Source organism: Nomascus leucogenys, chromosome 23 (assembly GCF_006542625.1).
Source record: "Nomascus leucogenys isolate Asia chromosome 23, Asia_NLE_v1, whole genome shotgun sequence".
NCBI classification, from domain to species: Eukaryota; Metazoa; Chordata; class Mammalia; order Primates; family Hylobatidae; genus Nomascus; species Nomascus leucogenys.
The window spans coordinates 7,434,269-7,452,859 of NC_044403.1; the positions used below are offsets into that span (position 1 = coordinate 7,434,269).

General features: G+C 37.2%; 1 protein-coding gene across 4 annotated transcripts in view; it reads left to right on the plus strand.

Moving 5' to 3' along the window:
* The window catches only part of ITPR2 (inositol 1,4,5-trisphosphate receptor type 2), a 501,416-nt gene that overhangs the window by 155,706 nt on the left and 327,119 nt on the right, over window positions 1–18,591 (plus strand). For all 4 annotated transcript variants that reach the window (XM_003265625.4, XM_030804417.1, XM_030804419.1 and 1 more), the window contains 4 exons: window positions 3,620–3,719; window positions 4,259–4,419; window positions 14,427–14,568; window positions 16,633–16,794. In XM_003265625.4, coding sequence (XP_003265673.2) covers window positions 3,620–3,719; window positions 4,259–4,419; window positions 14,427–14,568; window positions 16,633–16,794 — 565 coding nt within the window. The remainder of the gene's footprint in view (window positions 1–3,619; window positions 3,720–4,258; window positions 4,420–14,426; window positions 14,569–16,632; window positions 16,795–18,591) is intronic.

Here is an 18,591-nt window from a genome sequence, read left to right on the forward strand (position 1 = left end):
CATAGTTTGTTTTATTCTTATAAATAATTAAAATGTGCAGGACCAAAGAAATTCTGAAAAATTTATAAGAATCATTTATTCTTATTACTTGTACAGCCTTTGGTTACTAAAATGAAAAATAATATAAAAGCATTTCTATTTATATATTTATCATTTATTTTTATTATGTCAGATTTCCCATTTCATTCATCCATTTGTTCATTTATGCAGTCATTCAGTCAACAAATATCTATTGAACATCCATTACATTCCAGGTATTGGGAAGACAACAGTGAACAAACTGGTTATATTCTCACATTCAAATGGGGGAGACAGGCAATAAACAAAACAATAGACATAAAATATTAATATAAGGTCAGGTAATAAAAGTGCTTTGAAGAAAAAATGGAGGGTATGGAGAGTTCTATTAGGTAGGAGTGTTCAACTGTGGCCTCTCTGAGTTAGTACGTTTGAATAACGATCTGAATGAATTAAAGAATCAAGTCCTCTCTTCCTGGGAGGAACATTTCAAGCAGCAGGAACACGAAATGAAAAATGTTGAAATTTACTGGGTGTTTTTAAGGACCAGTGAGAAGGCCAGAGTAATTAGACATACGTGAGTGAGGGGTTGTGGGACTGGAAATGAGATTGCCAGAACTTAAGTAAGACAGTATCTTACCTTCTTTTGCTTGAATTTGACCATTTTATTTTAATTTTCATTTATTTATCTTTTTCGAGACAGGATCTCACTCTGTTGTCCAGGGTGTAGTGCAGAGGCACAATCATGGCTCACTGCATCCTCTACCTGTGGTACTCAGGTGATTCTCCTACCTCAGTTTCCTGAGTAGCTGGGACTATAGGCATGCACCACCATGCTCTGCTAATTTTTGTATATTTTTGTAGAGATGATATTTTGCCATATTGCCCAGGCTGGTCTTGAGCTCCTGGGCTCGAGGGATCCACCCACCTCAGCTTCTCAAAATGCTGAGATTACAGGCATGAGCCACCATGCCCAGGCTGAATTTGACTAGTTTAGTTAAGCTTTTTAGTCTGCAACTGTCCATCTTTCAACCATAAGGCTATGATGCACTCTCTAGATGCATCGAGGAGTCTTACCCATATTATTAGGGTTAGTGGGATGGCTCTAAATTGGCCTCGATGGAGCAGTATTGTGCTTGGCCTTGGCAGATGGCAGTGGTGAAGCTGAAGGCACCTATGCAAAAAGGCAGACATTGTGTGGGTTTCCTCCAGGGAGGGTAAAAAGTTACTATAATAACACTATTGAGAAACATTGCTGGTAGAGCTTCCCAGGGTGTTTTATGGCTATTCTCATTCATGGAGAAATGTTGCTGAATTTCATACCTTATAAGAGTCCATCTCTCACTCTTTTTTGTCCCATCAATATAAGCCTATAAAGAGATCCCCTCGCGTTTTACCTGACCCAGGACTCTAGCTTTCTCCTCCCAGGACTGGGACCTTAATCAATCCTTACTATGACTTTACTTATTTTAGATTTAAGTTAGCAAAAAGGGAGTCCTTTTTGAACTCCAACCAAGAGAATTTGCTTAAGGAAATGATAAAATGGTCTTACTAGAAAGTGTATAGAACCATGATGAGGGCCACCAAGCCTCCCTTTATATGGAATCATTAATCTATTACTTTTCAGAACTGTGGAAGCCCTATTCAGTATAGTGCAGAATTTTGTATTAACATCGATTCATCTGTCATTAATTGTATTCAAGCCAACATTAATTAATGCTTAATAATAACTGCTATTATAATATAACTCTTGAGCACTTTTTATGTACTAAGTCCTATGTCAAGTTCTTAATAAATATTGTCTTATTGAATACTGGCAGTAACCCTTACAGATCAGGAACTAGAGACTGAGTTAGAACAGTGGTTCTCAAGTTGACTGTGAGTTAGAATCACCTGGGTAGTGTTGACACTTCACCATGCCCTGGCCACACTGAGACCAATGAAATCAGTCTCACAGGCGGGGTGCAGGCTTTACTCTTTTTAGAGCATTTGTTACCCAAGTGATTCCACTGTGGAGTCCAGTGTTTCTCAAACTTTAAGTCCAGTGCTGCTTAAACTTTATTCTGTGCTAAATCACTTCGGGACCTGATGACAACTGAGTACAAATTATATCTCCTGTGTAATTCAATGCAGAAGATGCCAAGTGATAAAACAGAGGCATTTCAGAATTTCTAGTTACTTGAACAAAGATTGGAGAACTGCTATTTTAGATATTTGAAGCTCAGTTTGTATTTTATCTACTTTTATAAAGGAGCGGAACCAGGTTGTTGAATGTATCTCTTTGCCTGAGGCCCTTGGCATTTTATTTGGTTTTCTTTTCTTGGCCCTAATGCTTTTTACCTTATGTTTTAAGATGTATTTATGCCTTATCTTTACACTGATCTGTAAGCAACTTGAAGGCAGAGTACTTACTGTGCTTTTCTTTTAGTAGACACTATACACATATTTGTTAAAGAAATAACAAAAGATTATAAAAGATTTACTAAAAATGGTAATACCTGAGTTGGATGAAGTTCTAGGTGTCCTTTCTTAGGCACTCTCTCACAGTTCATATCTGGTCAGTTTTTAAAATTCGTACATGGAATTAGCAAATACTGAACCATTGTTCCTAGGGGAAATACACAGTTAGGTTCCTGTGAGCTTCTGGTCACAACATTTTTGTTGACCAATACATAGCCTTGTTCTATGTGTGCTTCTGTTTAAATACACCTTATTTAATATACGCTGCTGATTCATTAACATTGAACTCGTGGTCAACAGCACTATAACTCATGCATGAATGAAGCTCATCTAGCCCAAGTATTTTCTTTGTAAGGCACATCACAGCCTTCTTGTGCTTTAGGAACACTAGATGGCACTTCTACACCTCACGTGGGGGCCATCTTATTGTGAAATGTGAAAAACATGGCACTAAAATAGACCACAAAAAGGACACTTGTTTATAGCATGAGAGCTGAGACAAGAAGGCAGAGCATCACCTTGTTCCACTTCAGCTTGGAAATGTGCCTACTGGGCCACTTAAATTTTTGCCACTCTGTGTATGTCCTGGAATGACCACAAAAGCTCCTTGAATATTGATTTGAGGGCTACAAATAAATTTTAGTGAGCAGAAGAATTCACAAGTACAGAAGCCACAAATAATGAGGATTGTACATTACTTTCACATGTGTATAATTAAACTACACTACTGTCTGCCAGCATTATTAGCTGAGTTGGTTATTTGATCAATGTTCTTAGTTTAGCATGCATCAGAACTGCCTGGAGGACCTATTAAACCACTCATTGTTGGGCCATACCCCCAAAGTTTCTGATTCAGTTTATGGGGATGAAGTTTCAGAATTCGTACTTCTAACAAGCTCCCAGGCAATGCTGATGCCACTGGTCTAGAGACCAGACTTTGAGAACTACTAGCCTAGGTAAAAATGCTGCATGCTTTGAAATAGTCTATAATTTAGAATCTCCCCTTAAAGCAGAGGGATCTCGAGTCAACTACTAGTTAATATATATTTATGTTCATATCATATGTGAAACTGTTAAAGATGTCAATATGTAAGTGTGCTAATTTTTTATAATTTGTTTTTTTACATTGTTTTGCTTTTAGGAACTCATATGTTCGGTTAAGGCATTTATGCACCAACACATGGGTAACCAGTACCAGTATCCCCATAGACACAGATGAAGAGAGGCCTGTTATGTTAAAGGTAAATGTCGCTGAAGATGGTTTAATTTTCAGCCAAATGCCATGAGAATAGGATTAGGATAGGAATGCTGCGTGACATCTTCCTTATACTCCATCTTCACCAATATTAGAGATCATTGCAATTAATTTCATCAAGCATGCATGTCTGCCAGTTGCTTAAGTAGCTGATCTAAATGGGTTGGAGGCAGCAAAGCTGTGATTCAGGAGGATGCTAGAGAGACACCAAAAAGAATGGTAGCAGCATATGCATGGAGGAGTAGAATCCGGGAGTGCCTTTTCTCTACTCTGTCGAAACTGAAGCAGAGGGCAAGTGTGAAAGGGAGAGGTTTCCAGTGGGGCTTTGGGAACAGGGCAGGAAGTGGGCACAGGAAATCTCTGTGTCCGTGCAGCCTTTCGTAGTGGATGATGAATGTGTGAGTTACTGTGTTCGGATGATCTATTCTTGTCTTATATTTCTTAAACAGTACTAGATGTGTTAGTCTTCAAAGAATATTGTATAGTTGTTTATAAAACTAATCTTAATGGAAAAACACATTTCAGATTGGAACCTGCCAAACCAAAGAAGATAAAGAAGCGTTCGCCATCGTGTCTGTTCCACTGTCTGAAGTTCGAGACTTAGACTTTGCCAATGATGCCAATAAAGTACTAGCAACCACAGTTAAAAAGCTAGAAAATGGCACAATAACTCAGAATGAAAGGAGGTAACTCTTTAAATGAGTCTTAAATAATCAAAAGTCAGTTGTCAGTTGTTATAGTAAGCCTGATGTGAATGAATGACTCTAAGGGAATATTCAGAACATTCTCGATAGCACACCTGCTTCTGAATGAGGTGGGAGCTTATTCCTCTTGATCATAGTGAGTGAATGAAATTTGTCAAATTTAAATCTGTTAGAATATTTACTTGTCCCATTTTAGCTTTATTGAGAATAGTTTTAAGTTGCTTTCTGGTCATTCTTTTTAAAATCCTTTGTGAGAGATTTGCAATACCTTTTGCTGCGCATGATTTGATATTTGGATTTAGAGTTCTAAAGGACCTAAAGGAAGGTTTGTGTTTCTCTGATCTTATTTATTCAAGATGCATTTCTCAGCTCTGGTACCACAAAACAAACAGATAAGTAAAACCGGAAAAAAAAATCTGCAGGGTGTAGTTCTCTGCCCTCATAGCTTGTTCAGAGAAACTGGAACGTTGATTCTTTAGCTCTGGTTTTGGAAATAAGTAAGAAAGAGAATGATATTGACAGCTAATGATTATTGCATGTCTGCTTTGTGTCAGTTACTAGGTTGGGCACTGTAAATATATTTTATCTAATCCTTCAAATAGCCTTGAAATAGGTATTCCCGTTTTACATAAAGGAAAACTGAGGAGGGTAAGCAAACAAGGTAAGGCTGCATAGTTAATACGGAGGGGGGATTCAATCATGTATGGTTTAAAGTCTGTATGCTTTGCAGTATGCCTAAGCCCAAGCATCCTCTGTATTTCCTCTCTTCATGATCTACTACATGCCTTTTAATTTAAACAAGAAAAAGCTATTTGCCAATTTCCCAGGCATTCAGACATTGGAGCTCTCATACACAGCTGGTGAGATGATAATTGATGTATGCACCTTGGAAAATAGTTTGGCAGTAACTAGCAAAATTAAAGAAGCAAACACCCCATGACTCACCAATTCCACTCCCAGGCTGAACATTCTTGAACATCTGTCCAAAAGACTCTCCTTCACATGTGTACCAGGACACATGTTCAAGAATGTTCAGCTTTGTTTGAAATAACCCCAAATGGAAAACCATCCAAATGTCCATCACCAGTTGAATAGAGGATGAAAATTGTGTTATTTTCATACAATGGAATACAGTTTTGCAATGAAAATAAATGAACTACGTCTATGTGCAATGGCGTGGCTAAATTTAACAAATCGATTGGGTGAAAACTAGACACAACATTCTCTGATAAATCAGATAACAAAATGTATTTGATTGATGGAATTTTGAAGTAAATGTGATTTTATCCATCAGTTTCTGAGTAGCAAAGAGCACCAAGTTTTAATTTAAATAGGGGATTTAACACTAGGGATCAGGGAGTTTAGTTATGAAGAGTTAAAAAATTTTAAAAAACAATGTAAGCTGTTGAAATGGCAAGTGAATTATTTTAATGATGTAATAAAATATTTTTAAATTTTGACAGTGATCATTTAATGAAAAAACTCACCAAAATGTCTCCATTTGAATTGTATTGATAATGTGGGACATATGTGTAATTCAATATATACATATACCCATATGTATATACAGAAAATTATTAATACTTTCCTACTGATATGAAATTTAAAACTGGAAATTTTGTGAGTGTTTTTCTTGCCCAGTAGAGCCTAATTGTTTCCTTTTTTTAGTGATTTAACAATCTCTCGAGGGCTGCACCGTTAAATTCCCAGACTGTCAATAGACATGTACAGTATATGGGATAAGGTGGACACAAGTGCACATATAAATAAAATCTTCTTAAGACTTTTAACTATTCATTTACAGTAGGAGAGTATGTAGAAATCACCATCCACAAGTCATAATTAGGTTGTGTGCCTACTGTAGTTTTTTCCATTTCTGTATTACATAAACTTTTGCATATTAAAATTTGATTTTTCCCAGAGACAAGTATTATATACTATATCTATATTTAAATCAAACTGTGGTAATATATTTCTCAGAAAATAATGTTGGGGACTGTAGCCTGAACATGTGGACTTGAAGCAACATGGAGGAGGAGGTTGATCCCGTTGTGTATAAGTTAATATGTGATAACTATTGAATCTTGTACAAAAACAAAAATGAAAAAAAAAAAGAAAAGCAAAAATACAGTTTTTATTTGAAATACAAAAAAAAAAGAAAACTAGACACAACAAAGACATTCACTGTAATACTATGTGTGACATTCAAAAACAAGCAAAAACAAACTCCATTTCTTTGGGGGCGTTTAAGCAATTAGAAGAACCATAAAGAAATGCAAGGAAGTCATTGTGACAAAAAACAGGATGGTGTTTCTTCTTAGAGGGGAGGGAGGAATTATGCTCCCTGAAGGTTTGAAAGGCTCCTGCAGGGTTCCGTTTCCTGCTCTTGGTGGTGACTTCATGGGATTCACTTTTCAGTAGTCCTTAGCTATATGTTTTAGAACATTTTAGATATACATCTTACAATACAAAAGAACAAAAAATCCAAGTTTGCTTCCCTCCATCCCTGTCAATTAGAAAAAAATCCTAAATATGCAAACAAATGGAATAGCTGTTTCTCAGCTTCCTCTCTATTCTTACCTCTATTTTTTTCCCTGGCAAACTTACATTTCAAAACAACTATTGTATATTCAGTCACACCTCCAACCCTGTTAGGGGAAATGAATAAAGGCCGGAAGCAGAAACAACTGGCCCACTTTTATGGGCTATAGACAATTAAATATCAGAGCTAAATTATGGCAGGAAATGGATTCTGATGTGCAGATAGGAATTTTTATTTGCCTGTTATTGATCTAACTTTTCCTTTTGTGAATGTATTTCTTTGTTTCTAACACTCTTACATATGCACAGCAATTTACTTGGCTTCACTTAAAAAGTCTCCCTTGCTAAGCATTAAGGTATTCCTTGAAGAAAAGGACAGATAAAAATTCAGATTATGGTCTCTCCACCATCGCTGACTGGAATCCTGTGCGAGTCACTCTTCCTCAGTCACAGCTGGAGATTATCTTAACCTCTCAAGATGATTCTAAGGAAGGTGGTGGACTAGGACTGACTAGAGAGCATGCATTTTTATTTCCTTTGCTTCTTTCCCTTCTGTTTTGGAGTGAAAAACATCGTATTAATAGCAAAGAGAAGGCTTTGCCTAAGAAATATGAAGGTACAATTATTGATCTTAACTTAGTAATTTCATTCAGAAAAGCCACCTCCCATCAAAATTCATTCAAAACTGCCTGTCAGTAAGGTAGAGCTTATTGGCAGAGTCGAATGCATTTTTATTATTTTCTCAGTTTTGGAATTGAATATAAAGTTATTTCTGAAAGTAACTGACAACTCTGACTTTTTTTCCCCCTATGGAAAATGAAGTGATCATTATCTGTCTCAAAAAGCCTGTGTTGCTTGAATTTTTTTTTTTTTCTCTCTCTCTCTCTGTCTTCCCTTTTTACTTATCCCAGGAATGAACATGAACCCTGGAAGTACAGCTCCTGTGTTATGCTTCAAGATCCTCAACCTTAGATATTTTTCAATGGAATTTTCTAATCTTATTCTACATAATTGCACCCACAAAATAGAGAGGACTGGGAACATGTTGTCAGGGATGGAGGAGGGAAGATGGAGGGGTGTCAACTGCCATCCAGAACTTGAGGAAGTGACACAGGCAGTCCTCGACCAGCATTTCTGCCCTATGTTTACCTCTGAGGGCACACAAAATACTGGGGTTTCTCTCAAGCAGTGAGAGTTCAGAGATGTGATTAATTCAGTATTATTGAACTCCTGGTACGTGCCAGGCACTTGGCCATGCTGCATGGGTATATGTAGTGCTAATGTGGTGGTGAAGGCCACAGACTATCCCATGTCTCTGTGAAACTTACCCTCTTGAGGGATGGTTCTCATTCCCTATGACAGGAGCTCAGGATCTAGAACAGGGGTCATCCACCATGTGATCACCAGATCAGATGTCGTTCTGATGTTGCTTATCTGAGCAACATCATTTTCTCTGAAATTTTATTTGCCAGGTATGACTATCCTGACACCAGCAATCTTTTGTTTAATATTTGCCTGATGTCTCTTTTTCCATATCTTTTTATTTCAGATTTCCTGGTCATTTTGTTTTAGTTGTGTCTCTTATGAGCAGCAAGCAGCAGGTCGATTGTAACAATCTAATCTGATAGTCTATTTTATTTTATTTTTTTTTTTGAGAGAGGGTCTTTCTCTGTTGCCCAGGCTGGAATGCAGTGGTACAATCATGGCTCACTGCAGCCTCGACCTCCTGGGCTCAGGTGATCCTCCCGCCTCAGACTCCTAAGTAGCTGGGAACACAGGCATGTGCCACTACACCCAGCTAATTTTTTGGATTTTTCTAGAGACAGGATTTCGCCATGTTGCCCAGGCTAATCTCAAACTCCTGAACTTAAGCAATCTACCTTTCTTGGCCTCCCAAAGTGCTGAGATTATAGGCATGAGCCACTGTGCCTGGCTGATAGTCTATTTTCATTTGCAAGTTTAATGACTTTGTATTTGACAAATTCATTTGAATGCATGTTTATTTTTGTTTTTCTTTCTTTAGTGTAGCTTGTTTTCATTTCCTTTTACTTCTTTCTTGCTTTCTGCTAGATTAACAAAGTTTATATTCCCCTCCCACCCAATTTACTGTTTTCTCTACTGATTTAGAAGCTTTAGGTCATATTTTCATTCATTAGCAATTACCCTTGAATTCTTATCATACATTTTGACTGTATATTCTTCTTGATAAACTTGAAGTTACTAAATTTTTTCTCCCTCCCATGAAAGAAAAGTGCCGCAGCATGCTTTGGTTTTGCCCTGACATTCTCCCTCCCATCTTTCTTGTAGTAGTTGTCTAGAACCATAGTTCTGTGTTTATTCTCTTCATCTGTAAAATTTTATTTTAATTGGATAAATACAAAAGTATAAATATCAATATAAATCATGATGCACCACCTTTTGTTTTTACTGATAAATTTTGTTCCTTTTTTTAAGACAATGAAACTTTTTTTTTACTTAAAACATTTATTTTATTTTTTTAATCTTATTTCAGTAGTTTTTGAGGAGAGAAATTTAGTTTCTAATTTTTTTTTAGTGATTAATTATATTTTTTAAACAATTTTACCTCTTCTTCTGCCCCTTTCTTTACGTCTTCCTCCTGCCTTTATTACTTGTATCACACTTATTCATTCTCTTTTCATCTTGCTGAAATATATTCTTTAGTCCATTCAGTGGAGAGGCCTATGGGTTATAATCTTTTTAGGTTTTACGTATATGAAAATATCTTTATTTTGCCTTTACTTTTTTTTTTTTTTTTAAGACAGAGTCTCACTCTGTCGCCCAGGCTGGAATGCAGTGGTGTGATCTTGGCTCAGTGCAACCTCCACCTCCCAGGCTCAAGCGATTCTTCTGCCTCAGCCTCCTGAGTAGCTGGGATTACAGGCACCTGCCACCACACCTGGCTAATTTTTGTATTTTTAGTAGATACAGGGTTTCACCATGTTAGCCAGGATGGTCTCGAACTCCTGACCTCAGGTAATCTGCCCGCCTTAGCCTCCCAAAGTGCTGGGATTACAGGTATGAGCCACCATGCCCAGCCAGAATTTACTCTCTTAACATATTTCTTTTTTATTTTTTTGAGATAGAGTCTTGCTCTGTCGCCCAGGCTAGAGTGCAGTGGCACAATCTTGGCTCACTGCAATCTCCGCCTCCTGGGTTCAAGCGATTCTCTTGCCTCAGCCTCCTGAGTAGCTGGGATTACAGGTGTGTGCCACCACACCTAGCTAATTTTTGTATTTTTGTTAGAGATGGGGTTTCACCAAGTTGGCCAGGCTGGTCTTGAACTCCTGACCTCAGGTGATCTGCCCGCCTCCGCCTCCCAAAGTGCTGGGATTACAGGCGTGAGCCACTGCGCTCTTGCCTTTACTCTTAAGTGATACTTTATAGAGATGGTAGATTGATAATTACTTTCTATCAGTATTTTAAAGCTATAATTATTTTCTAGCATCTCTTGTTGCTGTTAAGAAATCTGCTGTCAATAGACTTGTTATTCTTTATTGGTAATCTTTCTTGACTTGGTAATTTTATAGATTATCTTTCTTTGCTTTTGATGTCTTAAGTTTCACCATGATGTGTTTACAAAGGAGTTTTATTTTTGTTTTTTCTCATTTGACACTTAAGGTATACTTTTAATCTGAATACTTATTTCTTCAATTCTTGGAAAATTTCAGCCATTTTCCTGCAAATATTTCTTCTTTGTCTTTTTCCTCCTTTGTGTCTTTTGGAACTTTTATGAGATATATGTTGGATCCTCTTAATTCCTCTTCTTTCTCTCTTAACTTCCCTTTTATTATTTACCTTTTAATATTTCTCTGTGCTATTATCTGGATCAATTTTTGATACTGCCTTATAGATTAATAATATTTTTAGAATGTATATAGAATAATTTTCCTTCTTCAGTTAAATTTTTATTTAAATAATTATAATAATAATTATATTTTTTGAGACAGGATCTCGCCCTGTCACCCAAGCTGGAATGCAGTGGTGCAATCACACAGCTCACTGCAGCCTTGACCTCCCAGGTTTAAGCAATCCTCTTGCCTCAGCTGCCTGAGTAGCTGGGACCATAGGTGCATGCCACCTCACCAACTAATTTTTTAATTGTTTTGTGCAAACGGGTTTCACTATGTTGCCCTGGCTGATTTTGAACTCGGGCTCAAGCAATCCCCCTGCCTCAGCCTCCCAAAATGCTGGGATTACAGGCATGAGCCACTGTGCTCAGCCTATAATTTTTATCTCTCAGATTGTTTTTTTTTTGTATACCCACCTATTTTTCATTTATATTGGCCCTTTTAAAATACGTTGTCTTTTTAATATATTGCTTTCTTTATCTCTTTGAAGACTGAATACACACTCATTTAAAACTTATGTTGAAACCGTTTTGTTACTCGGATTTTGTTGGTGGTGGAGTAGCCTCCTGATACTGTATAGTGACTGTCTTCCTCAATGTCAGCTTTCCTTATGTGCTTTGGACTTTTACTATGCATGATTTTCTTAGGTGGGAGATTTTTGTTTTTCCTTTCTCTACATTCACTTGTCTTCTCTATCAGTTTTACGCTTGCTTCTACCCGGCTTCCCTCAACTAGGCCAGAGCTAGATCTGATATTGAGAGCTGAGAGTCCATGTTCTCTGGTAATTTGAGACTTTAATCATGGAGATTGCTGGTGGCTGGGTCCAGCCCTATCCATGTGCATCCATTGTTTCCTGCTACCACTGCACAGCCAAAGCCCAAATAAGGGCCACTGAACTTTAAGTTTTCTTTAAGAGGTTAGAGAAGCCATATGTTTGTCTCTGCTTCATATGTTTAGTTTATTTCCCTATCATGTGTTTTTGGTCCCTCTTACCTTGCAAGAGTTGAACATCATCCCTGTTCCTCACTGTGTTTTTCTTATTTTGTTCATTTTCCATAAAGCTTAAAAAGCAAATGCGTGAGTTAGTAGAAGCTAACCACTGCCCAGTATAGAATCAGAGTTTGATCTAAACTGAAAACAAACCAGGTTTTTGTTTTGCCACAAAGGGGATGCTTGAGGTGCAAGGTCAAAAAAAATGTTTCAGCAGTTTCAGAGGTCAATAGAGAAGGTTGCTCTTCCTGGCTTCCATGGCCTTGTCGTGAAGAGGTGGGCTTTACATGTAGGGTTGACGTATCGCGATTTGCAATCAAGACTGTTAATGTTCGTCGTCATCGTTCCATTAACCATCACCAATTTTCAGGGCATTTGAATGACTTTGAAACAGAGCGATCTGTAGTTGCTGACAAAATTTTACTTCCTTAGATATCTAAATATTTGATTATAGTTATTGAGACAGCAAGAGAAAAGGAATCTTAATAATTTAAAAAATAAAATACAAATATTTATGCTCAAACTGGACTTGCATTGGGCATATAGAAACTGAAGTTCAACTTTTTTTCGTTTTGCTGAAGTAACCTCAGCTCCAAATTTGTTTTGTTTTGTTTTAAGAGCAACAGAATGATTTGGAGGACATTAAATCACAATTTCAAAAGAAGTTCACACTACATTTTGATGCACGTGAAATGCGTTTTACGTTTCTGTGGCTGCCTTCAGAGATTAAACATAACTATGTCAGTGAATCCTATCAGTTAGACACAATTTTCTAAAAGAAACAGACTGGGTTAAAATTTAAAATAGGCATACCAAGAAAACATAGAATCCCAGGAATTTTGGAGTGGAGTTTATGATCCCTGGACGTATCCTGAAATTTCTCTGGGTGACTAAATTACGGATTCTAGGTGTGTCCACTTGGCTCCAGGAAGTGCATTCCCTTTCAAGACGTAAATCGGGAGATAGGATCAAGATGTTTTCTTACCAAAGGTATTGAAAGAGAAGAAAAGAGATGTTTTCCAACTGAATACATTCTGTACTTTCCTAGAATTGTTGAAGCTCTTAAAATGTAGTTTTCTTATGAATGTATTCATGATTAGCATCATTGTATTCACATGCTAATAACAGCGAATAAAGATACTAACACCATATGGATAAAGCTAATTTAACTATTTATTGGTCAGCTTTTGTTCTTATTCCAAAAAAATTCTGTGTTTATTGAATAATTAAGTTGTATACTTTACCATTAATACAATTTAAAGAATGCCTTGACCCTTCCAATACAGATTCCTCATCTGTTTAGCCATTTTTGCAATAGCTTGAACCCCTGCCCCCTCCCTCAATCGACTAACACAAATGGTAAACGACAAAGAGCAGGCAGAGGAAGGAGGAGGAAAAAAGTGAAGAGAGGAGGGGCTTTAAGACACTTCCTGTACTAAATGCCATTGAAGTTCAAGTAATAGTTGTAATAATAACCAAAATATAGATTTAAAAGTGAACATTGGTGTATGGTTTTAGAATTTCATGATTTTGATAGGTCATTTAATACTTCCAGTATTTTGAGTGTCAGATTGCTTACTCTGTCTCTATTCATAGGTCATTTAAGTTTTTCCTGTTCTGTACATTGGGTAAGTTGAAATGTGGTGAGGATTAGGAAATGTAGTTTGAGTTAACAGTAAAAAAAGAAAGAAAAAGGATTGGAATTTAGGAATTTAGTATAGCTATTTTCCCTTAAGCAGAAATATGCTACTTTGCTAGTCAGTTGTGGAAAGGCGTCTAGTGGTGTCACCCTATCAACTCGTGTGTAGTTGCTACTCACATGGCTTTATTTGATAATAGTCTGCAAACACTTGATGAGAACTAGAGGCGCAAGTAGAGGTCAGAGATGCTGGAGAAGGAATTTTCTTTGTAAAGGTTTAGGTAAACAGTAACTGCCTTAGAGATTATCTTTTGTCAATTAAATACTTTTTTTGTTATAAAATACCTTGTTTTCAAGTGTTTCAGTTCTTCTTCTTCTTCTTCTTCTTCTTCTTCTTATTATTATTATTATTATTATTATTTTTTTTTTTTGAGACGGAGTCTTGCTCTGTCACCCAGGCTGGAGTGCAGTGGCGCAGTCTCGGCTCACTGCAAGCTCCGCCTCCCGGGTTCACGCCATTCTCCTGCCTCAGCCTCTCCGAGTAGCTGGGACTACAGGCGTCTGCCACCACGCCCAGCTAATTTTTTGTATTTTTTTTAGTAGAGATGGGATTTCACCGTGGTCTCGATCTCCTGACCTCGTGATCTGCCCGCCTCGGCCTCCCAAACTGCTGGGATTACAAGCGTGAGGCACCGCGCCCGGCCTCTTGTTATTTAATAAAAAGAAATTTCTATGGATTTGAGTTCCACTCCTGAAGAAAAAGTAAAAAAAAAATGTATCTATCTGTCTGCCTGTCCGTCTGTCTATCTATATCATCTATCTATCTATCTATCTATCTATCTATCTATCTATCTATCTATCTCTACCTACCTACCTACTTATCATCTATCTATACGTTTTCCAAAATTAAGCACACTGTAAAGTAAAATTTCCTTTTCATTTTGTAATAGGTTTGTAACCAAATTATTGGAAGACCTCATCTTCTTTGTTGCTGATGTGCCTAATAATGGACAAGAAGTTCTGGATGTGGTTATCACTAAGCCAAACCGAGAGCGTCAAAAATTGATGAGGGAACAAAACATACTGGCACAGGTGAATTTTTTCATGTACTAAATTTGTATATTTTATTTTCTGAATTACAGTATCAAGAAAGTCTTTGTATTAGTTATCTATTACTATGAAGCAAATGATCTCAAAACTTAGTGGCTGAAAAGAAGATACTTCTTGTCTCACAGTTTCTGTGGAGTAGCGATCTAGGCGTGGCTTACATGGGCAGATCTCACTCAGGGTCTGTCACCAGGCTGCAGTCAAGGTGTTTGCTGGGGCTGCAGGCATCTCAAGGTTCAACTGAGAGAGGACTCGCCTTCCAGCCCTCTCACATAGGCATCTCTCAGGAGTGCCTCAAGACAAGGCAGCTTGCTTTCCTTAGAACTGAGGGATCCAAGAGAGAACTAGAGAGGATGCTTAGGTGGCAGCTTCCATCTTTGTATAACCTAATCTTAGAAGTAACATCAGTTCTACTGTGTTCTATTAGTTAGAAATGAGTTAATAAATCTAACCCGTAGTTAAGGAGAGAGGATTCTATGAGGCTGTGAATATCAGGAGGCAGGAATATCAGAGACCATTGTAGAGACAGCCTGGCATGGACCTCCAAAAATCCTGCATAGTCAGACTATCTCCAGAAAACATGTTGGAAAAATTCCTAGGTAGAATTTCCAGGTGAACTTGGAAAGTGCCCTCTCCATCTGCTTCCTACTTCTTTCCTTCTCTTCCCTAGGAAAGTAGGACAGTCTGTTCATCAGCTCACGAGTGCTCTGTACAATATTCTAGTTTTTTTCCCTGAAAGTACAGAACTGCTCCTGTATTACATCTTCTTGAAATTGTTCATAACATGTCGGTAAATTGATTCACTTCCTAATGATATGCACATACGGACATGCCTATGTTTATGTATTATTTTTATTCTATTAATTGCTATTTAAATTAATGAGTTTCTTCATTAATGAAGTATAGACTCAAGGAAGATACTTAAAACATAAAAGTGATGTTCTTGATGCACATATTCTTATTGATTTGGGAAAGGAAAATAGTAGACATGATGTTATTATATGTAGCTGATTGTCTGAAAATACAAAATCAGCTTTTTTTCTCAAATAAAATAAAGGTTGCAAATCTAATAGGACTTTTTTCTAGTAATTATTATATAAAAACATTTGATTTCAAAGACTTTTAGGACCTTGGATGATTTATTAATAATATTTTAACCAATATATGTCAAATATTTTATTTTTGTGTGATAAATATAAAATTAAAGGCTTAGTGAATACAAAATTATTAAAGAACGTTTAGTTCATATCATATTTCATGAATTCCAAAGAATAATTCCTTTCTATTTTGCTTTCATGTATTAATACTCATGCCCTTGACCATGCTCTTTCATAGACAATTTCCTCATTCTAGCAGCTCATCTCCAGGTGATCCCTCCTGCTGTCTTGCTGCCAAAAAGAGTTATATTCCTCAATGCTTTTTAAATGCTTCCTAACTGCTAACCTTCTTAGAAGAATCTGGCTTACTGGGTGCCACCAGCTGCCCATGTGGCTCCTAATTTGTCACATTTGAATGCTGATACGTTCATCGATTTGGCCACATCTTTGTGTACAAACAACAGTAAATGAACTATTTTATAAAGCAGTTTAGAAGCAATGTTTGGAAGTCATTTTCTGATGTCAGCTTTGATGAAAAGTAAATGTTTTCTTTATATTATTTTGATTTTGAAAGGTTATAGAAAATAATAGAAGAAACTATAAAGCCCCTAGAGGTCAAGCTACATTTTAGTTCATCTGAATCTGTTCATGTAACTTGGTGACATTGAACATCTTCGTATTTCTTATTTTGTAAAATATGATTTCTAAACAAAATTAAGCATTTTATTTAAAGAATGTTTTTGTCACTCAGTGTAGGGGACCCTTTTAGCAGTGCTTTTCTGATCCTTGATATGTTGGTCCTGTAACCTGTAAATCTTTTTGTTTTTCCCCTTTACACTAATAATACTCAAATTTATATGTGTTTTTTCAATCAATGTTCTTATTTGTTAAAAAAAAAAGGTTGCAAAACATTTTATTCATCAGAATAGGTGGCTGTTTTTCTTCCTGATAGGTATTTGGAATTCTTAAAGCACCCTTTAAAGAGAAAGCAGGAGAAGGCTCAATGCTGAGACTTGAAGATCTGGGGGATCAAAGATATGCACCCTACAAGTACATGCTGCGGCTGTGTTACCGCGTCCTGAGACACTCTCAGCAGGATTACCGGAAAAATCAGGTCAGAGAGTAGCCCCCATTTTAAACTGTTCCATATTTAAAGTATGGGCAAGGTTCTTTGGTTATAATTCTACAGCATAGAAAGTAGGAATGGGAAATTTCACTTTGAAATGAAATATTTTGTGTTGGGCAATACATAAAAATGATTTGTAAGTATTTTTGAGTTGTACTGAACATGGCTTTATTCTTCATATGAAATTAGAATCACTGGGGAAGGATGTCCTGAGTACTAATATGTGCCTGTTATTGGCTCCCGGTGGCCAGGACATCCTGGATCTATTATGTAAGGAGGAATGGAACATTTTTGGCTTGAGGAACATGTGAGGTACAGCATCACTGTGTATGGACCAAAGAGGTTATAGTTCAGTGGAGAAGATATGATGGGAGACAAAGAAAAGGCACAGAGAGAAAAGATAGAGTTACGAGAATTCACAAGAGGGAGGGCCCAGTGGTGGCTTTGGGAACCAAGGAAGGATACTTGGAGAAGGAAGCCTTTGGGTAGGATGAGAATCATTTTCATAAATTGTACAGGAAGAGGTATTTGTGAAGAGAGATCTATGAAGTGAGAATGACAGATGCTAGAAAGGGCATGTTTCCCCTAAGATATTTGCAACTGCTGAGGTCAGGGAACCCAGATGGATCTAGGGGTACAGCTAACAGTTGCCAGTTGCAAGTGAAATTTCTCTTAAGTCTCATTTTTATCTTAAAAATACAAGCCAGGTGGTGTGGCTCAAGCCTGTAATCCTAACACTTTAGGAAGTCAGGGTGGGGGGATTACTCGAGGCCAGGAGTTCTAGACCAGCTTAGGCAATATAGCGAGGCCCCCATCTCTACAAAAACAAAAAATATAGTGGTGTGTGCCTGTAGTTCCAGCTACTAAGGAAGCTAAGGCTGGAGGATCACTTCAGCCTAGGAGTTCGAGGCTATAGTGAGTTATGGTCACACTAGTACACTCCAGCCTGAGCAACAGAATGAGACCCTGCCTCATAAAAAACAAAACAACAAAAATCACAAGCTTAATATTTTGCAATGTGTTCAATAATGTAAATGTCGAACATAAAATTGTGTAAAATTAATTATTGTTTGATAAATTAGGGTTTCTCTTAATCCATTTGAGGGCAGAGTGCATCACTGTAAGTTTCATTGACGAGTTTGGTCCATGAAGAAGGATGGTGTGGGAGAGGGCTGGAAGGGCAGGGTGGGCTGGGCCACTAAGGCCCAGGATGTCAATCCTAGAAGGTAGAGGTTATTTGGGAAGAGTTAGTAGGATTTATTGTGTGCTTACTTTGTACCAGGCTCAGTTCTAAATACTTGTCATGAACTAATTCAGTTAACACTGAATTAAGATGAAGGACAGAGGCACAGAGAGGTTAAGTAATTTGTCCAAGGTGATAGTTTAAGAATGGAACCAGGATGCAAATCCAGGCTCTGAATCATCACACTATTGCGTCTTGGTAGTTTGAACATTTTGGGGGAAGAAAAAAAGATTTGCTTTAGGAAGGCTGTGTTAAAATGTTTTGGCTTCATAATTCTGTTTGAAGAGTAAGAAAGGTCTGAAAAGAGTATGTAAAAACATTAGCTAGAAGATAAATAATATGGCAAAGAATAGGAGTAAGAGTAAGGGGCGATATAAACAAATCCTTAAATATTGTCTAATATAATCCTAGTTATAAACACCCTTCTTGCTGATCCACATGCTGTCACTAGAATTATTTTTCCTGACTTCACTGGGTTCCTTTAAGATGACAAGATGAAGTAGATAGTGTTGTTCATAGTTTTTGGAAGAAGAATTAAGTAC